General features: G+C 45.1%; 1 protein-coding gene across 2 annotated transcripts; it reads left to right on the top strand.

The window, feature by feature from the left end:
- Window positions 1-3,741: 3,741 nt before the first annotated feature.
- LOC142711556 (uncharacterized) lies at window positions 3,742-19,041 on the top strand. Of its 2 annotated transcripts, none has more exons than XM_075848581.1 (7): window positions 3,742-3,855; window positions 12,045-12,215; window positions 12,288-12,411; window positions 13,522-13,649; window positions 15,583-15,753; window positions 15,838-15,961; window positions 17,233-19,041. In XM_075848581.1, exons 1-7 carry the CDS (start codon window positions 3,781-3,783, stop codon window positions 18,285-18,287), a joined length of 1,848 nt encoding a protein of 615 aa, XP_075704696.1. In that variant the 5' UTR covers window positions 3,742-3,780; the 3' UTR covers window positions 18,288-19,041. The 2 variants fall into 2 exon arrangements, with proteins under 2 accessions (XP_075704696.1, XP_075704695.1); XM_075848580.1 differs by having other exon boundaries at window positions 15,838-16,018; window positions 17,233-19,040.
- Window positions 19,042-27,790: the final 8,749 nt, after the last annotated feature.

The following is a 27,790-nucleotide window of genomic DNA, read 5'->3' as shown; positions in this document are numbered from 1 at the left end:
CATAACTGCCCTCCACACCGTATAATGCACCCCATAACTGCCTCCACACAGTATAATGTCCCCATAACTGCCCTCCATACAGTATAATGCCCCCATAACTGCCTCTACACAGTATAATTCCCCCCATAACTGCATCCACACAGTATAATGACCCCATAACTGCCCCCACACAGTATAATCCCCCCATAACTGCCCCCACACAGTATAATGCCCCCATAACTGCCCTCCACACCGTATAATGCACCCCATAACTGCCTCCACACAGTATAATGTCCCCATAACTGCCCTCCATACAGTATAATGCCCCCATAACTGCCCCCACACAGTATAATGCTCCCATAACTGCCCCCACACAGTATAATGCTCCCATAACTGCCCCCACACAGTATAATACCCCCATAACTGTCCTCCACACAGTATAATGACCCCATAACTGCCTCCACACTGTATAAATTCCCCCATAGCTGCCCCCACACTGTATAATGCCCCCATAACTGCCTCCACACAGTATAATGCCTCCATAACTGCTCTCCACACAGTATAATCCCCCCATAACTGCCCCCACACAGTATAATACCCCCATAACTGCCCTCCACTCAGTATAATGCCCCTATAACTGCCCTCCACACAGTATAATGCCCCCATAACTGCCTCCACACAGTATAATGCCCCCATAACGGCCCTCCACACAGTATAATGCCCCCATAACTGCCCCCACACAGTATAATGCCCCATTACTGCCCCCCCCACAGTATAATGCCCCCATAACTGCCCCCACACAGTATAATGCCCCATAACTGCCCTCCACACAGTATAATGCCCCCATAACTGCCTCCACACAGTATAATGCCCCCATAACTGCCTCCACACAGTATATTCCCCCCATAACTGTCCTCCACACAGTATAATGCCCGCATAACTGCCTCCACACAGTATAATGCCCCCATAACTGCCTCCACACAGTATAATGCCCCCATAACTGTCCTCCATACAGTATAATGCCCCCATAACTGCCTCCACACAGTATAATGCCCCCATAACTGCCCTCCACACAGTATAATGCCCCCATAACTGCCCTCCACACAGTATAATGCCCCCATAACTGCCTCCACACAGTATAATGCCCCCATAACTGCCTCCACACAGTATAATGCCCCCATAACTGCCTCCACACAGTATAATGCCCCCATAACTGCCTCCACACAGTATAATGCCCCCATAACTGCCCCCACACAGTATAATGCCCCCATAACTGCCTCCACACAGTATAATGCCCCCATAACTGCCCCACACTGTATAATGCCCCCATAACTGTCCTCCACACAGTATAATGCCCCATAACTGCCCTCCACACAGTATAATGCCCCCATAACTGCCTCCACACAGTATAATGCCCCCATAACTGCCTCCACACAGTATAATGCCCCTATAACTGCCTCCACACAGTATAATGCCCCCATAACTGCCCTCCACACAGTATAATGCCCCATAACTGCCCTCCACACAGTATAATACCCCCATAACTGCCCCACACAGTATAATGCCCCCATAACTGCCCCCACACAGTATAATGCCCCCATAACTGCCCCCACACAGTATAATGCCCCCCATAGGTGCCCCCACACAGTATAATGCCCCCATAACTGTCCTCCACACAGTATAATGACCCATAACTGCCCTCTACACAGTATAATGACCCATAACTGCCCTCCACACAGTATAATGCCCCCATAACTGCCCCCACACAGTATAATGCCCCCATAACTGTCCTCCACACAGTATAATGTCCCCATAACTGCCCCCATACAGTATTAATCCCCCATAACTGCCCCCATACAGTATTAATCCCCCATAACTGCCCCCATACAGTATAATGCCCCCATAACTGCCCCCATACAGTATAATGCCCCCATAACTTCCCACACACAGTATAATGCCCCTATAACTGTCCTCCACACAGTATAATGTCCCCATAACTGCCCCCACACAGTATAATGCCCCTATAACTGCTCCCACACAGTATAATGCCCCCATAACTGCCCTCCCCACAGTATAATGACCCATAACTGCCCCCACACAGTATAATGCTCCATAACTGCCCCCACACAGTATAATGCCCCATAACTGCCCCCACACAGTATAATGCCCCATAACTGCCCCCACACAGTATAATGCCCCATAACTGCCCCCACACAGTATAATGCCCCATAACTGCCTCCAAACAGTATAATGCCCCATAACTGCCTCCACACAGTATAATGCCCCCATAGCTGCCTCCACACAGTATAATGCCCCCATAACTGCCCTCCACACAGTATAATGTCCCCATAACTGTCCTCCACACAGTATAATGCCCCCATAACTGCCCTCCACACAGTATAATGCCCCCATAACTGCCCTCCACACAGTATAATGCCCCCATAACTGCCCTCCACACAGTATAATGCCCCCATAACTGTCCTCCACACAGTATAATGCCCCCATAACTGCCCCCACACAGTATAATGCCCCCATAACTGCCCCCACACAGTATAATGCCCCCATAACTGCCCCCACACAGTATAATGCCCCCATAACTGCCTCCACACAGTATAATGCCCCCATAACTGCCCCCACACAGTATAATGCCCCCATAACTGCCCTCCACACAGTATAATTCCCCCATAACTGCCCCCACACTGCATAATGCCCCATAACTGCCCCCACAATGCATAATGCCGCATAACTGCCCCCACACTGCATAATGCCCCATAACTGCCCCCACACAGTATAATACCCCCATAACTGCCCTCCACACAGTATAATGCCCCCATAACTGCCCCCACACAGTATAATGCCCCCATAACTGTCCCCACACAGTATAATGCCCCATAACTGCCCTCCACACAGTATGATGCCCCCATAACTGCCCTCCACACAGTATAATGCCCCCATAACTGCCCTCCACACAGTATAATGCCCCCATAACTGCCCCCACACAGTATAATGCCCCCATAGCTGCCTCTACATCGTATAATGCCCCCATAACTGCTCTCCACACAGTATAAAGTCCCCCATAGCTGCCACCACGCTGTGTAATGCCTCCACAGCTGACCCCAATAGTGCCTGATAAAAAAAATATATATACATACTCGCCTAACCCCGTTCCAATGACGAGTGGAGGAGATCCCTCGGCTTCTCTGGTCTGTGCGGCTCGGTGCAGACAGGCGCGATGACGTCACTGCCTCGTGTCCAGCGGTACATAGTGATCGGTAGAGCAGGGACCTCACAGCTCCCTGCTCTACCATTTGATTCAGCTGTATCTGCGTCCTGAAGATGCAGATACAGTGTAAACCGGGGAAAAAATTATTGATAAAACCAAAATTTGCAAGATGACGTAGATTAATTCCGCTGAATTTCATTTTCGATTAATTGCCCAGCCCTAGGTCAGGGTGTGAGAAGTAAAAACATGACATTGGTCTGAACCGTTTTTCATTGCGAGCAGGGTACGCTAACAGATGGGGGATTCCACCTCCGGGATCCCCACCGATAATGGGACTGGATATCAGGAGCTCATTCTGCAGAATCGAATTAGGTTGATGTTTTTTACGTGGATTTGGGCCTTGTTGTTGGCTTGATGTACATTGTACTCACGTGGTAGCGCCAAGAGTTAAAATTCAAAAATGATAACCTAATAAAGTTGTGAAGGAGTTCTGCTGTTTCGGAGGAGTAATTTTATTTATGTTCTTTTACTTTGAGCTCCAGATACTAAACTGAAGAGAGGAAATCCTCTGTAATACAATGCGGGACAGAAGTGACAGGCTGCGAAGTGCTTTAATTTTTGCCGCCAAGCTTAGACAGCTACTGACTGGAGAGGTGAGTCTTGTGGGAAATCTTTTGGGGAGAAGGAGGAAAGTACTTTTAAAGGGGTTGTCCTGGCACGGGGCAGTTTTTCATACTGATGATAGGTCATCAGTATATGATCGGTGAGGTCCGACCCCGATCAGTTGCTCCGGATGTCCGTACCAGCAGCAGATGGCTCCGGTTACAGTATAGTGGCCATGCTTCCAAGTGAATAGGAGCGGAGTTGAAGCACGGCTGCTATGCAGTGTACAGAGCCATCTGCTTTCGACACCCGCCACTGTATAACATCCGGAACAGCTGATCGGTGCAGGTGTCAGGTCCGTATTTCACACCGAATAACCACCTCTGTAAATTGAAAGCTGAAGGCATGCCTGGAAAGAAGTACACCACACAGAGTAATGTTGGTAGACATTCCCTCCCTCAGCCAGGACTGAAACTCTTTATTCAGAACAAAGAAACACAGAAAGAGACACATGCCTCCTCCCCAGAGATGTGGGAGTGCCCAAGCCCCCACCGGTTTCACAGCTGTAAGTACGCAGACTCACTCTTCTTGCATTCCAGGGGGCGGTGTCTTCCATAGGTGTGTCCGACATGAACAAAGAACTTATTATATATCAGTATATTACACAAAGAACTGAAATGTATATACATATGTGTGAGGATAATATTTTTCAAACAATATACATAGTAATGATCCCTGACAGTCCCCTCTAAAAATATTATTACTCTATCCCTGAGTCTTGCCTATGAACCTACCACTGACAACTCGAACCAGGCGGGTAGGGGTTTTGGATTTCTTCATCAGCTTGAGACGAGCTACTCCTTATAAGTAACCCCCCTTTGTACCTGGACTTCCAAGGTTTCGGAGTGGTCCTAACTGTCCCTATTCTCCTCTGGATACAGGATGGTTGTCTTGATATAATCTACAAACCGCTGCTGGTTGTAATATATATATATAATTAATCCGGTCTACATTTTTATTAACAGTAATAATTGTCGCACTGTCACTTACTGTTCTAATGAGACTTTACCTCTGCAGATATGACAGGTCATGGGCAGCACAGTGACCTTCACCTCACACCTTCACATAAAACTCCTCAGATTGTAATTTGCAGCACCGTGGCATATTTACACACATTATAATTATAAACCTCAGACATTATAAACAATAGGGCCTCAACTAATAACATAATGCTATCACCCATCTCATGCTATCACCCTCAGGTTTCGGGTCCCATAACTTCATCGCCAGTCCTGTACACCATCGTCCCCTTCTTCTCCTGTCTTCTGCTCTTCACTGACTGTCACCCTCAGGGTAACCCACACAATTGTGGAGACAGACTACGTTGGTGTCCAGTGGGGGAGTTATTATTACCCCCTCCTAGCCACTTACTTATCAAAACACTTGATCCTGCTGACGGATTCACTCAGGTCTTTGGTCTTTACTTTGATCTTTGCTGATGTCATCAGGACTTGGTTTGGTCCTTCTCATCTGTCCGACACCGTCTCCTTTAGTTTACGTCACCGGGCTGTACATAGCACCTCATGCTGTGAGCCTGGAGTGAGATCCCACATAGGCGGATTAGTGGAGTTGTATTGTGACTATCACAAACCCTCCGCATCTGTACTCTTCCTCTGGCAAGTTACTTGTCTGGGCGGCTGCTTAGAATTGTGACACTGCCGTCAGTTCATGATAAACGTGTTGTACTGGCTCCGGCTGCGCCTGCCGCATCTCAGTGATGGAGTTCATCGTGTTAAAAGTCTTTTAGTTCATATTTACTGGCACTTGCTGGGGACCCCCAACCCTTGTCAATTGTTAAAATAAATACTAATCTCGTGATAACATCATCCGCATACATTATAAACGTTGTTCTAAGTACATACAATAATGTCAGGCCCTTAAATGACATCAAACACCTTTATATATATATATATATATATATATATGGAAAAACTTCTCTGTTACAATGGACAGTGCACCTAGAATATGTTTGATTACTGGGTACATTTCATTTGCACTTGGTGATACTCTTTCAGCAGGATTTGTACCATGATCTCAGCTGATTGCCTAGAACATCTCCACCTCACAGAAATATACACAGATTCCACATGTTTATCTGACAAGCGTCTTAAACCAATTTTTCTTACTCTAATCTGGTTCGTTCTACCTGGGAAGGCCTCTCAAGGTCTGTTCTCTTCGTGGGAGGTGGGTATGATAAGGTTGGCACCGGTCTGCCAGGACTGTTCTGTAGGCAAATCAAACAGCTCTAACAGAATTTAGCAGCAACATCTGTAAAGCCTGGGACATACCAATTAGATCTTACCACGTCGATCCTTGCAGTCTTGGGGCATATGTGAGGTCATACACCATCAATACAAGTGCTATCAAGAATGCATTGGGCACTACTGGTTTACCTTCCTTTATCCGTCCACACTCTGTTAGAATCTGGTTCTCACGCCTCCGCTCCCAGTTGGACTCTTCCTGTGAAGAACAAGCTTTTCATAGCCTAATCAGTAATTGATCTTAATCAGATAATTAACTTGAAGAAAAACATTAACAATGACAGATTTATTTTAAACGTTCACACTGGTCAGTAACTAAAACTTACAAACTGATTCTTCTTCTTTATATATATCTATACATACACATATACACTGCACAGAATTCTCTGCTCTAAATTTCCCTTTCACAATAATAACAACAAAAATAAACAAATAAAAATGTTTTCGAATGGGAATATTCCGCTTCTGTACCTTTTATCTGACGCCTCCAATAGTCCAATGCTAAGGCTGGTCTAGAACTTTACATAAAACTTAACCTCAGTATTTAATATTCCCACAACCCTTCTTAAATACAGTTATTAAACAAACTAACTTTGGGACAACGTCTAGAGAACTGCTAATATCTTATCATTGTACAAACATCAGTTCAATACTTGGGATAACATTGTTCCCCTGTCACTTACACACAACGTCTGCAGTGGGGAAGATACCGGCCGGGCTTCAGGCCCCCCCTGAGAACAGATCTACACACACGAGCACATTGTCATACACTTCTACCTCGGGTAGTTGTATGTTCTGCAGTCGCTGGGACGGATAATCTGGCCGGGCTGCACTTTTCACAGGTACCTTTGCTGTTTTACCTATGTCATGCCGTGCGCACATCATGCCGGCTGCTACAAACCTAGTGGTGGCATTATTGTATCCAGGGACAAGCCAATTTACTGACACCTGGCCGCACATACTCTTGTTGTCAGGTCTGTCTTCTCTCGCTCTCTCAATTGGCTTACCCGATGATCCAATAAAGTTCCTACTACCAATGGGCCCATAATTGTGGGGGATGCCAAAAGCGTACCTAGAGTCAGTGTAAATGTCGGCCGTCTTACCTTTCGTCAGGTTACAAGTCTCAGCGAGCACCTCCAGCTCCGCTCCTTGAGATGAACAAGAAGGTGAGAGTGGTTTCTGGGTAATTTACCTGGTGCCTCGTATCCTGTCTTGTACATACTGTATAATAAAATCTCTTTATTACAAATTTACATTAAAAACCCATGTCACATATAGATAGAACATCTCAAAGGGGTGGCGTCTTCATTCTCTAAAATAAAACCAAATGTTATACACTTCTCCACACTCATCTGATAATCCAGAACACTTTGAGAATCTCACTTTTATCAGGTTCTGCAAATACTTGATTAATACAAAAACAAATAAAAAATTCCTAAAAACTTTACATCAAATTAACAATGTCCAGACAATTTTTGTTTTGCCTTCTCCCCCATCTAAATCCATAAAGACTCGTGTGGGTGACGTCACCTCTGCCTCTTGTGTAAATTTGCTGGAGGGGGATGGTCTCTTACACAATACCTCATATTGGGTGGAGACTACAGCACAGCTTACCCAGTGCCATATTTATTGTTCTGGAAGGATCTACACAGAAAAACCTCAAAATGTAGGTTACTCTCATACAGATTTAATCTGGATTACTCATTGGGGTCTCATACACATTTTTAGATCTCCTGAAACCAAATTAATTAACACAAAACAAGCCAAAATTTTACCTGATCAGTCCCTTCACCATTCCCCCCTTTGTGGACTCTGCGAAAGTAATGTAGCAGAGTTCAAAACTACATCTCAACATAACAAAGTCGGGCACTAGTTTAACCCCCTGTAATGTACAACAGCCTGGAACAAAAATGACTTTTTCCTGACAAAAATATATCTTTACAATGACATAACTCATGTGTGAAATCAAAAACAAAACAATTGTAGTTAGTTATTCAATAAAACAGAAAATATTATCTCTGATAACATTAATTACTGCAAACCAATAAACTGTATATAAAAATAGGGAACGGTGGGGGCACATACATTTTCAAAACCCCGTGTCTCACAGTATCTGTAGTTTAATACATCTGAATTAACCTCTTAACGCCGAAGGACGGATATATCCGTCCTCTGCAGCTGCTAGTTCGCGCAGGAGGACGGATATATCCGTCCTGTGATGGCGCGGGTACTGTCACTGTACCCATGCGATCAGCGGCAGGAGCACGGCTGTTATACACAGCCTGGATCCTTCTGCAACTGCCGGAATCGAAGCGCGCTCCGATTCCGGCAGTTTAACCCATTAAATGCCACTGTCAATAGTGACAGCGGCATCTAATGTGTTTGACAGAGGGAGGGAGCTCCCTCTGTCACCCGATCGGCGCCCCCGCAAACAAACCGCGGGTCGCCGTCGGGTTTCCATGACAGCCGGGGGTCTAACAAAGACCCCCAGGTCTGTCTTCCGCAACTGCCTGTTAGGGGATGCCGGAGGCATGACCTAACAGGTTGCCTGTCAGTTTTACACTGACAGGCAATAATGCTTTGGTATACTAAGTATACCAAAGCATTATATATGCGATCGGCACATCGCATAGTGAAGTCCCCTGGTGGGACTAAAAAAAAATATGTCAATCAGTTAAATAAAGTTTGTGATAAAAATAAAAATTACAGTGAAAATCAAATAAAACTACTTTTTTTGCCCAAAAAGTGGTTTTATTTAGTAAAAGTGTCAAAACAAATCACACATACACATATATGGTATCCCCGCATTGGCCTGCAAAAATCAAGCCCACATACGGCCACATTGATGGAAAAATAAAAACGTTACGGCTCTTGGAATGCGGCGATGCAAAAACAAGTAATATTTTTCTAAAAGGCTTTTTATTGTGCAAACGTAGAAAAAACATATAAAACCCTTACATATTTGGTATCCCCGTAATCGTGCCAACCCATAGAATAAAGTTAACATGTTATTTACGCTGCATAGTAAACGGCGTCAATTTATAACGTGAAAATCAATGCTGGAATAGCTGCTTATTTTCAATACTCTCCTAAAATAAAGTTAATAAAAGTTAATCAATATATTATAAGCATCTAAAAATGGTACAATTACAAAATACAACTCGTCCCGCAAAAAACAAGCCCTTATACGGCTATGTCGACGGAATAAAAAAAAAATTATGACTCTTGGAATGCGACCGTGAAAAAACAAAAAATAATCCTTGGTCATTAACGTGCAAAATGGCCCGGTCATTAAGGGGTTAACATCAAAACACATGAAATCTGATCACATCATAACACATAAATATCGTAACTTTTATAAACAACAGCGCATGCGCAAAGATAAGAAATTTATTTAGGTTTGTAGACATTACTGATATATATATATCTAGCAGTGCATATTGAAATCCTTTGTCTCATCAGCCCTGCAGACTGCACCCAGTCAGCCCCCCCTCCTCCTCCCAAACACAGCATACTACAGGGGGGAGGGAGGGGGGTCACACACTCACAGCGTCTAGTCTCACAATCTTAACACTTTCAATGCCGGCAAAACAACGTACGTATCTGCGATCATTCATCACACCATTGTATAGGAATTATCTACGTTCAAATCATCAAACACATAATCTGTAACAGTCCAATCTGTCGGCCACCATCTCTATATTATGATGACGTGTTGTTTCATCAGTGAACAGCGTCCTGCACACTAGAATGGAACTTCTGTAAATAGAAAAGACACTACAAATGACAAAATTAACAAGGCGATTATTTCATACTGATTTGGTTGGGCCGGGCGTGGCCACATCAGGGGCGGGGGGGCAGCCTCTCCCATTGGAAACACAGTGCGCAGCTGTGAGGGGGGGGGGGTTCCCACCCACAATGAGGACACACTCAACATGAGGTACGGACGCCATTACCGGGCGTCGGCTGGTCCTGTGTTTTCTAATAAATACAATACCTTTCTTATTCCTAACTAACTCTTCTGAAAATCCCTCTAAAGCACTTTACATCAACTTACTACCTTCCAACTTCACTTTGTTCTCCAGAATACCTTTTGCCCAATCTCCGGCTTGCAGCCGCCCTCCTCTATGGATTCCACACACTTCCATCAATTTCTTCATTTTACTCACATACTGCTTCCCTTCTCTTCGCTTCACTAAATCATACGAATAGGACTGTCCGGAAACGGACGATCCTGGAGATTTGAATATGGACCGCAAACTATCCATTCTAACAGTCTATATTATACACGTATTATACACGTAATTTATATAACAATTTTCGATCTGCAACTCTTGGTCTGGCTGGAAATATTACAATTTCACAGTCTGCAACGCTAAGTCTCGCCGAAATACTATAATCTCTAGTCTGCAATGTATTTATTACATCTCGCTAGGATATACAAATCTTTATTTAGACTCTCTGGCCTCGCTGGAAATATTAAAATTTGCAGTCTGCAGCTCTCCGGTCTGTTATATAATCTTTAGCTAGTCCCTAATTATCCAGAGGATGGTTAGTCGGGCGCGACTAAGGTCTCACAGGTTTTCGACCTCACAGCGGAAAATATCACCTCTGTCGCCTGAGATAATCCAGGAAATCAACAAAAGGGTTCTACAGATCGCCACAAGACTGTCCACTAACACAGATAAGACGAAGATTTATAAAATCAATTTGCTTACCGTGTTATTGCGGAGGTGATCAAATTCCTTCAGTGGGCAACTTTGAGTCCTCTGTTTCACCCTGTGATTGTCGATTGTCCGGATTTTGATATTTCCTCGAGTGAGGCCCCACGTTCGGGCGCCAAATGTCAGGTCCGTATTTCACACCGAATAACCACCTCTGTAAATTGAAAGCTGAAGGCATGCCTGGAAAGAAGTACACCACACAGAGTAATGTTGGTAGACATTCCCTCCCTCAGCCAGGAGGAAGACTGAAACTCTTTATTCAGAACAAAGAAACACAGAAAGAGACACATGCCTCCTCCCCAGAGATGTGGGAGTGCCCAAGCCCCCACCGGTTTCACAGCTGTAAGTACTCAGACTCACTCTTCTTGCATTCCAGGGGGCGGTGTCTTCCATAGGTGTGTCCGACATGAACAAAGAACTTATTATATATCAGTATATTACACAAAGAACTGAAATGTATATACATATGTGTGAGGATAATATTTTTCAAACAATATACATAGTAATGATCCCTGACACAGGGTCCAGGTGTCGGACCCCTACATCATACAGTATGAAAAAACACCCCGTGCCCGGACAACCCCTTTAACATGAGTGCCCCGATTTAATCTGCTATTGTTCCTAGTGTCGTCATGGAAAAACTTCCTTGTAGGTGCAGTGATTCTGTATATGGGGAGTGCTAAAGAGTAAATTCACCAGAAAAATCTCACTCATTTCCATTTAAGTCATTCGTTTCAAAATTAGGTGCTCTACTTCAATTCTTGGGTAAAGCTAAAACTGGCTTTGGAGCGGCAAAATGCTGGGACTCCCCAAAAATTTCCAGGACAACCATTTTCCATTTAACAGGTGCCTGGTCGGGCGGGGGCTTCCAAAGTCGGCTGGTTTTGGCTAGGTGACTGCCCCAACACAGACTAATTTTCCTGGAATTTTTTTTGCCCTTTATACACCCAAATCAATAGGCCTCCATGTGATGTAGGGACACCAATGCTGCTCCATGCAGTGGCCTTTTTCTCTGGTTGATAGAATCGGGACCTTGTCAGGGGACCCCCTCGATTGCTTTCATCTGCCCATATAGGGCATGTAGAAATGGTTTGTCATTTTTAGTAGTGAAATTGTGGAGATAACTCATCCAAAAGTTATTCTTGAACTGTTCGACCCCGGCCAAGCCTAGTTTGTTTGTTTTTGCAAAATTAGGGTTATGTTCTCTTGAAGATCTTTGGGGACTCAGGAGGATGCAGCTGGATTACAGGACCAGCAACAGTAAGAAGGACTCATAACTCCACTCCATCATCGATACAAGAGAAAAAGATTGATCAGACGATCCTAGACCTCACCAGAGAGATCAATCATCTGCTGACTGGAGAGGTGAGCGCTGCTTGCACATTCCACTATAACACTTCGAGCGGGCTTGATGACGAATATATCATTGTGTATCAGGTTCCTATAAGATATGAGGACATCACCGTCTGTTTCTCCTCGGAGGAGTGGGAGTATATAGGAGGACACAGGGATCGGTACAAGGACATCATGATGGAGAATACCATTCTTCTTAACTCTATAGGTAAGAACCTTATGATATGAGGTATCAAAAAGCCCATCCATACAGGGCGCTCCCTTGTGTCAGATGTATACAGCATCACCCACCTTCACGCTCTGCTGTATCCTCGGCTTCATTAATAGAAACGCGGAGACCTTAAAGAAGACCTCTAGTGATAACACAACTTTCCATGTCTGCACCACCCACCTGACTGTATATACGTCTTTTATGTATACTCTACTTACTTTTTGGACTGCTGCCTTGAAGGTGCTTTATAAGGGACTCCATCTTTATTCCTGGATTTCCCCAGCTTTCTCTTCCTCTCTGCTTTGCTATCAATCCCATGACCAGCTAAAGACCATACCATGTCTGCATTCTGGGGGGGATTCCTATATCCTCCTAAATATGCTGAGAAACCAGAGGTATACAGACAGGGAGGCTGCACTATATTCTTCTACACCTATGTGACCTGCACCTGTCTAAGTATCACTGGTGGCTGATGATAGAAGTTTCTGTCCCCCCCACCTGTGCTGAAGCCTGTGATGGGTGACACATAGATCTCCATAGACCCAAGTAGAGAAAGTAGTCACCGAGCCGGATTCACACTGCTGCTAAGCAACCGTCCCGGTCTGATATATAGAGATAAATAACAGGGGAGAGACTGACACATGGAATACCAGAATGGAGCACATGGGAAAGGTCAGTTTTGGCCGGAGTGTCCCTTTAAAGGGGTTTTCCGAGTCATTAAAAAAATTGGCCAGGGGTAGGAGGGATGCCAAAAAAAAAAAAGAGCCATCGCTCAATTCACGAATCCCCGTCGTTCCAGCGCCACCGCTTCCGTTCCTCCTCGCTGCTGTGTATTGAATAGCTTCAGCAATGATGTAATTGTATGCCCACATGATCGCTATAGCCAATCACAGGTCTCAGTGGGTATACGGGAACGTTATCGCTGCAGCTATGTCAATACACATCGGCGGGGAGGAACGGTGCGGCGACAGGGATCTGTGGGGTCAGTAATGGCTCTTTTTTTATTATTTTTTTTGCATCTCTTCTGCATTGGCCAATGTTTTAACTAACTCGGAGAAACCCTTTAATTCAGCAATAGAAATTGATATTGTCATTTCTTGTGGTAAGGCGACCAGAATATTAAAATCTTCCATAATACAACATTGGAGAAGATAAGAGACTTAAAGACCAGGGATCGAGACGGGAATCACATATTGCATCTCACCGAAGAAATTATTCACCTGCTTACTGAAGAGGTGAGGGATTCTGGGAACTATGGATGAATCTTTTGACATTTAATTTGTAGCATGAGTTTGACGCTGTACGCACCTGTAGGACAGATGTATACGAATATCTTGTTAGGGAGATTATAGAGTTATGATGTCACGTCTGTCCGTTGCAGTACTACTTGCCACCACTGGAGGCAGCAAACACCATAGACACATAAACCTGTTCTGAAAGGATAAAATAAAAAAGCCTTCAATTCATTGTACCCACATTTTAATCCCTTAATGGCACAGCCAATTTTTCAGTTTTTCAGTTTCGTTTTTTCCTCCCCGCATTCCAAAAGCCATAACTTTTTATTTTTCCGTGGCCGTATGAGAGCTTGTTTTTTGCGGTTGAGTTGTAGTTTTTCATGACTCCATTTAATGTACCATATAACGTACTGGGGAACTAAGAAAAGTTCTTTGTGGGGTGAAATGGGCAAAAAACAGCAATTCCGGCCTTTGTTTTTTTGGTTTCGTTTTTATGGCGTTCATCGTGCGGTTGAAACAACATTTTAACTTTATTCTACGGGTTGATACGATGACAGCGATACCAAATTGATATCGTTTTTTTTGCGTTTTACTACTTTTACGATTAAAAAACGAATTGTTAAAGAAAAAAATTTGCTTTCTTTCGCCATATTCTGAGAGCCGGAACTTTTTTTATTTTTTCGTCGAGGGCTTATTTTTTGCGGGACGAGCTGTAGGTTTTATTGGTACCATTTTAGGCTACATCTGACTTTTTTGATCACTTTCTATTTGATATTTTTTGCGAGATAAACTGACCAAAAACAGCAATTCTGATGTTTTAAATTTATTTAATTTTTTTTAAATGTTCACCGTGCGGATTATATATTGTTATGTTGTAATAGTTCAGACTTTTATAGACACAGCGATACCAGTTATCTTTAATTTTTATATTTTTTAACATTACTTTAGAGAAAAAATGTAAAACTTTTTTTAGTTTTACTTTTAGTATTTATTTTTGGACATGAATTTTTTTTTTAACTGTATTTAACTTTTATATTAGTCTCCCTAGGGGACTTGAACCAGCGAGCGTTGGAGCGCTTGCACTATATACTGCAATGTTAATGTATTGCAGTATATCGCTCCAATTACTATTAAGGCTTCGTTCACATCTGCGTCAAGACTCCATTCATGGGTTCCGTCTGAGCTTTCCGTCCGGGGGAACCGATGAACGGGATCCAAAGTGAAACAAACGGAAACCGTATTGATTTCAATGGTGACGGATCCGAAGCCAATGGTTTCCGTTTGTCACCGTTGTGTAAGGGTTCGGTCGTTTTGACGGAATAAATAGCGCAGTCGACTACGGCAAAACTACGGAATCCTTACACGGTGAGAAATGGAAACCCATTGCTCCGGATCCGTCCTCATTGAAACCTATGGTTTCCGTTTGGATCCTGTTCATGGGTTCCCCTGACAAAAAGGTCCGACAGAACCCATGAACGGAGTCCTGACGCAGATGTGAACGCAGCCTAAACCGTGCTTCTGGCAGGACTAAATAGGAGCACAAAGATTGCAGATCTGGGAGCCTTCCTTAGGCCCCCAGGCTGCCATGACAACCATCGGCACTCCGCGATCTTGTCTCGGGGAGGCCGATAGGCTGTTGGATGGGTCCACAGCCTCTTTCTAATGCCACAGTCGCTTGTTGACAGTGGCATCTAAGTGGATAAACAGGTGGAATAAAAGTGATCTTTGATTCAGCCCCTTGCAGTGAGGTGTCGGCTGTATTCCACAGCCGACACCCGCTGAGTATGGAGTGAGCTCAACCTGTGAGCACGCTCCATACTTCTCTTTAATGCTTGTCACGTACATGGATTGCTTTGAACGAGTTTAAGTACATAGTTCTATAAAAGTAAGTGATTAAGATTTTTTTTATAGTATTATATATTATATTGTATAGAAATATATACTAATATGGAATCATGGTAATCACACCACACCCAGTGGTACGGATCAAGTGTTAGGAGGATTGATCACGGAACCTTCACCCCCATCGCTGATACATGAGTGGAAGAACGATGAGAAGATCCTGGACCTCACCAACAAGATCGTTCATCTGCTGACGGGGGAGGTGAGCCGGGGGCTGGGATATCGGGACATTATAGAGGGACACCCGGGGAGGTGTCTGGGTGATGACTGTATCATTGTGTGTCAGGTTCCTGTAAGACATGAGGACATCACCGTCTGCTTCTCCATGGAGGAGTGGGAGTATATAGAAGGACACAGGGATCTCTACAAGGACGTCATGATGGAGGACCACCGGGACCGCACACCACCGGGTAAGAGGAATCTGTACAAGGACGTGATGATGGACAATGGAATAGTTCAGTCTTACGGTAAGTGAACACTAATATTTGAGGCCGATAGAATTTCAGAATGACCGATCTGGTCCAAGTACCGGAGGACGGGTGGTAAACCGTTATGGCAGAGTGGGCACAAATTTGCGATCATAGTTCTTGAGGGCTAGGGCACCAATAAAATAGAACCCCCATACCAGTCATAATAAAAAAAATACCTTGAAGGCGGTTCTGTCTCTGGGCGGAAGACTAACGACTGTGGTGCAGTGGCGGGACAAGCGCAGCCAGTGAAGTTGTGCGCTCAGTGACGCCAGCTCAGCGCATCCTCTGACGTCCCAGCCGGGCTCAGGAAAAGTCTCACGCGCTATTTTAGACATGAATGCCACTTTTTCGCCGCCTGTTTAATAAGAATTTTATATTCCCCCACTGTCTTATGGAAATATGAGAGCGTGGTGGTTATTGCCGCTACCTTGCTCCTCCGGGCCGATATGTTTGATTTTCTTCACCAACCTGCAAGAAGTTGATGGGAGATTCTACAATACAAAATGGGGTGCTAGTTCTTTTCTCTTAGAAAAGCTGAGATGACCTATTCATGAAGACATTTTATGCTTTTTTTTTTGTTAGAGACACACTCTAGTTTTCTTGTCTCATCCGGTGAAAAAAAATGCATCCTGTCGTCTTCTGGGTCGCAAAATGTCTGCAGAACGAGGTTAAATTTTAATGTAATCAAGATATTTGATTAAAGGAAATCCCCATAAAAACAGGGAGTGACCAGAATGTTACCCAAAAAAGAGGAACAGATGCCAAAGGCAATATCATAATATCGATATATATATATATATATATATATATATATATGTCACGCAAGTCATCAACCCATCAAGGAATAAAGACAAAATGTCATACTAATAATATATAGATATGTTCCCACCCAGATACATAAGGCATGTGCCACAGGTAAAGCACTAGGTACACCCACCGCACACGACGTTCGTTTCGACAACGACTTTATTTGGGGTACCATGTGCTTGCCAAAGCAGTTGACTACACAAATGCAACATCAAATACTTTTGTAGGCACCAACTGCAGTACATTACAACTAATATACCCCATGGTCAGTGTAGATTATGGTGTGCTGATGAGAGTGATGCCTCAGGTCGAGAATAATCTTGTACTAATTCTCACATCCTGTAATGGGGGGGGGGGTTGATATCTCGTTTACATACTCATACCTATATACTTCTTATCTACAGATAATTCATCTCTAAAATTCATAGGAGAAAATCCATTTGAATGTCCTAAACTTGGCAAAGATTCCTCCGAGAGCTCCGGTCTCCTGGCACACAACCCACCACCACACCGAGAGGTGAAGTCCACAAAATCTTTTCATAATCAGCCAAATAGCAGAAAACATGAGAAAAGCCAAAAAGAACAGACAGTAGGTCCTTGCTGTATATGTGGAAAACCACTTCAAGGAACTGCTGCCTCTAGTGGAAGCAAAAAGTTCTGCGGAAAATGTCTATCAGACAAGAGAAGTAATGAAACAAAGAGGCAATTCTCTTGTTTGGAGTGTGGTAGTACTTTTTCTAATAAGGGCAGTCTTGAAGTTCATCTAAGGGTACACACTTTGTCAAAAATCTTCCCATGTTCAGAATGTAAAAATGTTTTCACGAACAACACCAGCCTTGAGACTCATATGAGAGTCCACACTGGAGAGAAGCCCTACACGTGTTCAGAATGTGGCAAATGTTTTCGTAATACTGGAAACCTTCAGGCCCATTACAGATTTCACACCGGTGAGAGACCCTTCCCTTGCACGGAGTGTAACAAGACCTTTCGGTATAAGTCGCACCTCGTTGCCCATCTAAGATATCACACGGGGCAAACCCTGCCGTGTTCCGAGTGTGGAAAATGCTTTGTCTACCAGTCACATCTTGTGAAACATCTCCGAATTCACACAGGGGAGAAACCATATAAATGTTTGGAATGTGGGAAAAGTTTTCATCGAACTTCACAGCTCAGCCAACATGCCATGATCCACACAGGAGAGTCACCGTTTAAGTGTGACGGATGTGACAAGTGTTTTCGGTTCCCCTCTGACCTTTTTAGACATCAGAAGATTCATACTGGTGAGAAGTCATTTTCTTGTTCTGAATGTGGTAAAGGTTTTACACGCAGAACAAGCCTCGCCCAACATCAGATGATCCATACGGGGGAGAAGCCATACTCCTGTCCAGAATGTGGAAAACCTTTTATGACGTATAACTACATGCTCAGGCATCTGAGGACACATAATCGGAAGGTTTAGATGATCGGCAGATTAGTAACAGACTTGTCCAAAAATGAAAGCCAAGAACCGCAGTCCAATCAGATTACAGCTATTTCTATTCCAGGACACAGAATGAAATTGGTCATATTGGCTGCTTAGCCATGACCACTGTTCGTCTGCACTCGATTTTATAAACCATTGTTCTTTGCACTGTGCGTAGTTCTTTAATAAGTTGAGCTTTTTATTATGTTTTCAACCATCAAATACGAACATCAGTAGTTGTTAATAAATCTCTATCATCTGTGGGATGGTCTGAAAAGTCCATCTATGTGCCTAGATACTATAGAGACCCCTTAAAAACATTGGTAAGTATGGAAGTTTCCCATTGCAGATTTCAGTGAGGGAGGGCTCCTGCTGCAACCAGTTGCCTTACAGGAAGATACGGGTATAATCCTATGTTGTTGTTTTTTTTTTATGTGGATCCGTGTGTCCGTTCCGCAAATTAATTAACAGGTCCTATTTTTTATCTGTAGTTGTGGTCCGTCTCACCCATTCTAGTGTCTGGGTCTGCAAAAAAAGAAGCCACTAGAATCCGTGTTTAGCAAAACGAAAATAAGACGACTTCTAGTTTTTATTGGTATCATTTTGTAAGGCAGAAGGAACAGAAAACTGTAATACTAGCATTGTTTTTTCACCGTGCGAGTTAAATACTGCAATCGTTTTATAGTTTTGGGTCATTACGATCGCGGCAATAACAATTATTTGTAGCTTTTTTTTTTTTTTCATAATAAAGCATTTTAGGGAAAAAGTGAGTTTTTAATTTATTATAAACTTTATTAAACTATTTATTTTTAGACCCACTATGGGACTTCACTATGCGATCGCTTTTATAATACACTGCAATATTTCTGTATTATACCTGTCAGTGTAAAACTGCCTCTGGCAGGACCTAATGGGCATACACTGATGGCAGACCTGAGGGCCTTTGTTAGGCCCCTGGCTGCCATGGAAATCAGGGGCTCCCGCTGTCACCCCATTGGTGCGATCGCAGGGGTGCCGATAGGGTGACAGAGGGTGCTCCCTCCCTCTGAAACCACCTAGATGCCGCGGTCACTAATGACCACGGCATCTAAGTGGTTAAACAGCCAGGATCTGAGGTAATCTGATCCCGGCCGTTAGAGCAGGAGCCTGCCTGTCTTCAAACAGCCCGACACCCGTTCGGGCTTATGACACAGTGGTGTGAAAAGGTGTTGCTGTGGCATAAGTACCCTTAATGACCACCGTGGGAAGGCGTATGGGCAGTCATTAACCCTTTCCCACTTTGGCCACTTTTGACCTTCCTGACAGAGCCTCATTTTTCAAATCTGACATGGGTCACTTTATGTGGTAATAACTTCAGAATACTTTCACCTATCCAAGCAATTCTGAGAGTGTTTTCTCGTAACACATTGGACTTTATGTTACTGTTAAAATTTGCTCGGTACAGTTAGTGTTTAATTGTGAAAAACACCCAAATTTTGTGAAAAATTGCAAAAATGAACGTTTTTCTAAATGTAAATGTATCTGCTTGTAAGACAGGCAGTTATACCACACAAAATAGTCGCTAATTAACATCCCCCATATGTCTACATTAGATTGGCATCATTTTTTGAACATCCTTTTATTTTTCTAGGACGTTACAAGGCTTAGAACTTTAGCAGCAATTTCTCACATTTTCAAGAAAATTCCAAAAGGCTATTTTTTACAGGGGCCAGTTCAGTTGTGAAGTGACTTTTAGGGCCTTATATATTATAAACTCCCAATAAGTCACCCCATTTTAAAAACTGCACCCCTCAAAGTATTCAAAACAGCATTTAGAAAGCTTCTTAACCCTTTAGACTTTTCACAGGAATTAAACCAAAGTAGAGGTGAAGTTTACAAATGTTTTTTTTTTTTTCAGAAGTTAATTTTTAATCCATTTTTTTTGTAACACAGAAGGTTTTACCAGAGAAATGCAACTCAATATTTATTGCCCAGGTTCTGCAGTTTTTAGAAATATCCCACATGTGGCCGTAGTGTCCTAATGGACTGAAACACCGGCCTCAGAAGCAAAGGAGCACCTAGAGGATTTTGGGGCCTCCTTGTTATTAGGATATATTTTAGGCACCATGTCAGGGTTGAAGGGCTCTTGCGGTGCCAAAACAGTGGAAATCCCCCCACAAGTGACCCCATTTGGGAAACTGCACCCCTCACGGAAATGATCTAGGTGTATAGTGAGCATTTTGACCCCGCAGGTTTTTTGCAGAAATTATTGGAAGTAGGCTGTGAAAATGAAAATCCACATTCTTTCAAAGAAAATGTAGGCTTAGCTTAATTTTTTCTAATTTCCACAAGGACTAAAGGAGAAAAAGCATTGCCACATTTGTAAACCAATTTCTCCCGAGTAAAACAATACCCCACATCTAATAAACGGCTGTTTGGACACACGGCAGGGCTTAGAAGGGGAAGAGCACCATTTGGCTTATGGTCCTCAAATTTATCAGGAATGGTCGCGGCGGCAATGCCGCATTTGCAAACCCCCTGAAGGACCAAAACAGAGAAAACACCCAAAAAGTGACTCCATGTAGGAAACTACACCCCTTGAGGAATTCATCTATGGGTGTAGTGAGCATTTTGACCCCACAGGTGTTTCATCGATTTTATTAGAAATGGGCTGTGAAAATAAAAACAATCCTTTTTCTTCAATAAGACGTCGATTTAGCTCACAATTTTTCATTTTCTCAACAAATAAAGGAAAAAAAGAACCCCAACTTTTGTAAAGCAACTTCTCTGGAGTACAGAAATACCCCATATGTGGTCATAAACTGCTGTTTGGGCACATGGCAAGGCTCAGAAGAGAAGGAGCGCCATTTGGTTTTTGGAGCACAGATTGCTGGATTGGTTTCTTGACACCATGTCGCTTCTGCAAAGCCTCTAAGGTAGCGGTACAGAGAAAACTACCCAAAAGGGACTCCATTTGGGATATTACTTGAGGAATTAATCTAGGGGTGTAGTGAGCATTTTGATCCCACAGGTGTTTCATAGATTTTATTTGAATTGGGCAGTAAAAATAAAAATTACTTTTTTTTCCAATAAGACGTAGCTTTTCATTTTCTCAAAAAATAAAGGAGAAAAGGCACCCCAACATTTCTAAAGCAATTTCTCCCGAGTACGGTAATACCCCATATGTGGTCAAAAACTGCTTTTTGGGCACACAGCGGGCTCAGAAGGGAAGGAGAGCCATTTCGCTTTTGGAGTGCAGATTTTGCTGGATTGGTTTCTGGGCACTGTCGCATTTGCAAAGCGCCTGTGAAACCAAAACAGCGGAAACCCGCCAGAAGTGACCCCATTTTGGAAACTACACCCCTCAAGGTGTTCACCTAGGGGTGTTGCGAGCATTTTAACCCCGCAGGTGTTTTGCAGAAATTAATGTGCACTCGATATTGCAGAGTGAAAATTGTAGTTTTTCTATAGATATTCCAATATGTGGTGACCAGCTTGTGCCACCATAACAAGACAGATCTCTAATTATTATGCTGTGTTTCCCGGTTTTAGAATCACCCTGAAAAGGATTTGCCAGACACAGGTTCTGTGTCGACGCCTGTGGGCAATCAGTCTGCACCTGCTCCTATGTCTTTGAGACTGACTCCATCTTCCACCACTCAGGATGGCAGGCTTAGGAGTGGGAGAGCCTATCACAGCCGGGCCAGACGGAGCTAGTTCCCGCCCACTGTCTATACCTGCCTTTCCTGTTCCTCCTTTGCCTGTGATTCTTCTATGCTTGTTTCCTGGCTTGCTGCTGCTGCTTGTACTACTGATCCTCTGCTTGTTATTGACCTTGGCTTTCTGACCACTCTCCTGCTCAGCGTTTTGTACCTCGCTCACTCCTGGTTTGACTCGGCTCGTTCACCACTCTTGTTGCTCACGGTGTCTCCGTGGGCAGCTGCCCCGTTTCCCTAGCTTCTGTGTACCCCTGTCTGTTTTGTCTGTCTTGCACTTACTGAGCGTAGGGACCGTCGCTTAGGACGGGTCGTTGCAAGTAGGCAGGGACTGAGTGGCGGGTAGATTAGGGCTCACCTGTCTGTCTCCCTACCTTGTCATTACATAATCACTGGCCCATATACCTAGTCTACCCTGGTCCCTGACACATCTATGGACCCCCTTGAGACCCTGGCTCAGCAGATTCTGGGCCTCTCCCTACAGGTCCAGGCCCTGGCTCAGAGGGACAATCTGCGTGATGCTTCCCTGGTAGTGCCCCCCACCTCACCTCTTGAACCCCACCTCAAATTGCCTGACCGGTTCTTAGGGGACCGGAAGACTTTTTTCTCCTTTCGGGAGAGTTGTAGACTCTATTTTCGCTTAAAGCCCCACTCCTCATGTTCTGAGAGCCAGCAGGTGGGTATAATTATGTCCCGGCTCCAGGACGGGCCCCAAGAATGGGCCTTCTCCTTGGCTCCTGACGCCCCTGAACTTTCCTCCGTTGATCTTTTCTTTTCTGCTCTCGAGCTCATTTATGATGAGACTGACAAGACTGCCTTTGCCGAGAGTCAGCTGGTGACCTTACGTCAGGGTAAGAGACCCGTTGAGTAGTACTGTTCTGACTTTAGGAAGTGGTGTGTAGCTTCTCGGTGGAATGACCCTGCCTTGAGGTGCCAGTTTAGATTGGGTCTGTCGAACGCCCTGAGAGACCTGCTAGTTAGCTATCCCTCTGCTGACTCCCTAGATCAGGTTATGCCTTTAGCGGTACGACTTGACCGACGTCTCAGGGAACGACGACTTGAACGTTTTTGTGCCTTCTCCTCTTACTCCCCCATGATGGCTCCCGAGGTTCCGTTGCTTCATTCTTCCACGGAAAACTCGGATGAACCTATGCAACTCGGGGCCTCCGTGTCCCCCCAACAACGTAGAGAGTTCCGCAGGAAGAATGGTCTCTGCTTCTACTGTGGGGATGACAAGCATCAAGTGAACAACTGTCCTGGGCGTAAGAATAAGCATTTGGAGCAGTGCTCTGTACTGGTGATGCAGGGATTATCGTCCGATTTGGTTTTAGGCCTTCCCTGGTTGCAGATGCATAATCCCACGTTTAACTGGAATACTGGGGATCTTACCAAATGGGGTAATGAATGCATGACGTCATGTTTTTCTGTTAATTTTATCTCTCTCCCTGAGGTGGTGAACACTCTACCTGAGTTTATTCAGGACTTCGCTGATGTTTTTTCTAAAAAGGCCTCCAAAGTGTTACCTCCTCATAGAGAATTCGATTGCGCAATCGATTTGGTACCAGGAGCTAAGCTCCCTAAGGGTAGGATATTTAATCTCTCTTGTCCCGAACGTGAAGCCATGAGAGAGTATATCTAGGAATGCCTGGCCAAGGGTTACATTCGCCCCTCTACTTCTCTGGTAGGTGCTGGCTTCTTCTTCGTAGGGAAGAAGGATGGTGGTCTTAGGCCGTGCATCGACTACCGGAACTTGAATAAGGTCACTGTAAGGAACAAGTATCCCCTTCCTTTGATTCCTGATCTCTTCAATCAGGTTCAGGGGGCCCAATGGTTCTCTAAGTTTGATCTACGGGGGGGCTTATAACCTTATCCGCATCAAAGAGGGGGATGAGTGGAAGACTGCGTTTAACACGCCCGAAGGTCATTTCGAATACCTCGTCATGCCCTTTGGGTTGTGTAATGCTCCCGCTGTCTTCCAGAATTTAATAAATGAGATTTTAAGAGACTACCTGGGGGCATTTCTTGTAGTGTACCTTGATGACATACTTGTGTTTTCCAAGGATTGGTCCTCCCACATTGAGCATGTCAGGAAGGTGCTCCAGGCCCTTCGGGAAAACAAACTTTGCTAAAACCGAAAAATGTGTGTTTGGGGTGCAGGAGATACCATTTTTGGGTCAAATCCTCACTCCTCATGAATTCCGCATGGACCCTGCCAAGGTTCAGGCTGTGGCTGAATGGGTCCAACCTGCCTCCCTGAAGGCGTTACAGTCCTTCCTGTGGTTTGCTAATTATTACAGGAGATTTATTGCTAACTTCTCGGTCATCGCTAAGCCTCTTACGGATCTTACTCGCAAAGGTGCTGACCTCCTCCACTGGCCTCCAGAGGCGGTCCAGGCTTTTGAGGTCCTTAAGAAGTGCTTTATCTCGGCCCCTGTGCTGATTCAGCCTAACCAAATGGAGCCATTCATCGTGGAGGTTGACGCCTCCGAGGTGGGAGTGGGTGCTGTCTTGTCCCAGGGTACCAGGTCCCTCACCCATCTCTGTCCCTGTGCCTACTTCTCCAGGAAGTTCTCGCCCACTGAGAGTAACTATGATATTGGCAACCGCGAACTCTTAGCCATTAAATGGGCATTTGAAGAGTGGCGCCACTTCCTGGAGGGGGCTAGGCACCAGGTAACGGTCCTTACCGACCACAAGAATCTGGTTTTCTTAGAATCTGCCCGGAGGCAAAACCGTTATTTTTTAATAGATTTAACTTTTTGGTCACCTATAGGGCTGGGTCTAAAAATATTAAGGCTGATGCACTGTTGCGTAGCTTCATGGCCAGCCCTCCTTCGGAGGAAGATCCTGCATGTGTGTTGCCTCCAGGTATAATCATTTCCTCTGTTGATTCTGACTTCGTCTCCGAAATTGCGGCTGATCAAGGTTCAGCTCCCGGGAACCTTCCTGAGAAAAAGCTGTTTGTTCCCCTCCAATTCTGGCTAAGAGTACTCAGGGAAAATCATGACTCTGCACTATCTGGCCATCCAGGCATCCTGGGTACCAAGCATCTCATTGCCAGAAACTATTGGTGGCCTGGGTTGCTTAAAGACGTTAAGGCCTACGTCGCCGCTTGTGAAATTTGTGCTAGGTCCAAGACTCCCAGGTCCCGACCAGCGGGCTTACTATGTTCTTTGCCCATTCCCCAGAGACCTTGGACCCATATCTCCATGGATTTTATCACCGATTTGCCTCCATCTCAAGGCAAGTCGGTGGTGTGGGTTGTAGTAGACCGTTTCAGTAAGATGTGCCACTTTGTGCCCCTCAAGAAACTACCCAATGCTAAGACGTTAGCTACCTTGTTTGTCAAACACATCCTGCGTCTCCATGGGGTTCCTGTCAATATTGTTTCTGACAGAGGGGTACAATTTGTTTCATTGTTTTGGAGAGCCTTCTGTAAAAAGTTGGAGATTGATCTGTCCTTCTCCTCGGCCTTCCATCCTGAAACTAATGGCCAAACTGAGAGGACTAATCAGTCTCTAGAACAATATTTAATGAGTTTTATCTCTGACTGTCAATATGATTGGGTCTCCTTCATTCCCCTCGCCGAATTTTCCCTTAATAACCGGGTCAGTAACTCGTCAGAGGTCTCCCCCTTTTTCTGTAATTTTGGGTTTAATCCACGGTTCTCCTCCGTTTCACCTGGTAGTTCCACCACCCCGAGGTAGATGTCGTTCATCAGGAACTGTGCACAGTCTGGGCCTAGAGGCGTCCCAGAGCATACAAAAGACTCAGGCAGATAGAAGACGTTCTGCTAACCCCTTGTTTGTGGTCGGGGATCTGGTGTGGCTATCTTCTAAAAATTTGCGCCTTAAAGTCCCGTCCAAAAAATTTGCTCCCCGATATATAGGGCCATACAAGGTAACTGAAGTCCTTAACCCTGTCTCGTTCCGACTGGAGTTACCCCCGTCTTCGTCTTTTCGAGTACACGACGTGTTTCATGCCTCCCTCCTTAAACGCTGCTCCCCGTCCTTGGCTCCCTCGAGGAAACCTCCGGTCCCTGTTCTCACCCCTGAAGGGGTAAAATTCGAGGTGGCCAAGATTGTGGACAGCAGGATGGTCCAAGGCTCCCTCCAGTACCTGGTCCATTGGAGATACGGGCCTGAGGAGAGGACTTGGGTACCCGCCCGGGATGTTCACGCTGGGGTATTGCTCAGGAGGTTCCATCTTCGCTTCCCCAATAAGCCAGGTCCACCCAGAAAGGGTCCAGTGGCCCGTCTTAAAAGGAGGGGTACTGTAAAGGATCTGCCAGACACAGCTTCTGTGTCGACGCCCGTGGGTAATCAGTCTGCACCTGCTCCTAAGTCTGAGAGAGTGACACAATCTTCTACCAGTCAGGCTGGGAGGCTGAGGAGTGGGAGAGCCTATCACAGCCTGGCCAGACGGAGCTAGCTCTCGCCCTCTGTCTATTTATACCTTCATTTCCTGCTTCTCCTTTGCCTGTGATTCTTTTCTGTTTCCTGGCTCTGCTGCTCCTGCTATGATTATTGACCTTGCTTCATTTTTGACCCTGGCTTTACTGACTACGCTCCTGCTCTGCGATTTGTACCTCGTGCACTCCTGGTTTGACTCGGCTCGTTCACTACTCTTGTTGCTCACTGTGTTGCCGTGGGCAACTGCCCCATTTCCCTTAGCTTCTGTGTACCCTTGTCTGTTTGTCTGTCGTGCACTTATTGAGCGTAGGGACCGTCGCCCAGTTGTACGCCGTCGCCTAGGACGGGCCGTTGCAAGTAGGCAGGGACTGAGTGGCGGGTAGATTAGGGCTCACCTGTCTGTCTCCCTACCCCGTCATTACACTCAGAATGGCGAAGGCACGTGTCGCGTCTGTGTCGGCCCTATCAATAGAAGCAGGCCGACTTGAGAAGTTCCGTGGGATCAAGGGTGAGTCCTTTCTTGCCACCACGTCAGGGATGCTCAGAAGGAGAAGTTTGCAGGGTAGGATTATTTGAGCCGATTTAGGTTTCAGTGCAGAGGAGCTCAGCAGCTACATGACCAGGCCACGTCCCCGCCACCCTCTTTCTAACGGCTTAGATGCCGTGGTCGCTATTGAGGAGGTGAAGGGTCATGTGATGCTACTTGTCCGTGGTAATCTGCGTTTGCGCTCGTTTCCCGGGCTTTCAGGACGTGCGCAGATTAAATAATGGAGACTCCGTCAGCCTCTTGTCAGAAACGTCTGCGCTCATTACAATGTGGATACGGGGGGGATGTGGCCGTACCGAATCAGTGTGCTGATGTTATATTATGTTATGCCTCCCATCTGTCCCGGACCCAGTGGCTCAGTCAAGGATTCTGGGCAGTGTCCCGCTGTCCCGGGCGGCTGGTAGTATGGCCCGGTGGCAACTGCATCTTCCGGACGCAGATACAGTTGAATCCACTGGTGAGCCGTTAACTCCCTGCTCCACCATTTACTGTGCAAAGCCGTCTGTGCCAACCCACACAGAGCACAGCCTGGAGGAGCAACAGAGGGATCTCCTCCACAAAGTAGGAACAAAGTATTTTTTTATATTAAGCAATCTGAAGGCATACTGAGTGTAGGGGCAGCTATGGGGGCACTATACTGGGTATGAGGGGGCAGCTATCGGGGCATTATACTGTGTGGGGGGTACTATGGAGGCATTATACTGTGTGGAGGCAGCTATGGAAGCACTATACTGTGTGGGGGCAGCTAGGGGAGCATTATACTGTGTGGGGGCATTATACTGTGCGGGGGCAGCTGTGGGGGCATTATACTGTGTGGGGGCAGCTATGGAGACATTATACCATGTG

This window comes from Rhinoderma darwinii, unplaced genomic scaffold, assembly GCF_050947455.1.
Source record: "Rhinoderma darwinii isolate aRhiDar2 unplaced genomic scaffold, aRhiDar2.hap1 Scaffold_4288, whole genome shotgun sequence".
Taxonomy (NCBI): Eukaryota; Metazoa; Chordata; class Amphibia; order Anura; family Rhinodermatidae; genus Rhinoderma; species Rhinoderma darwinii.
The sequence above is the reverse complement of the archived record's forward strand: the minus strand, read 5'-3'. Positions and strand labels throughout refer to the sequence as shown.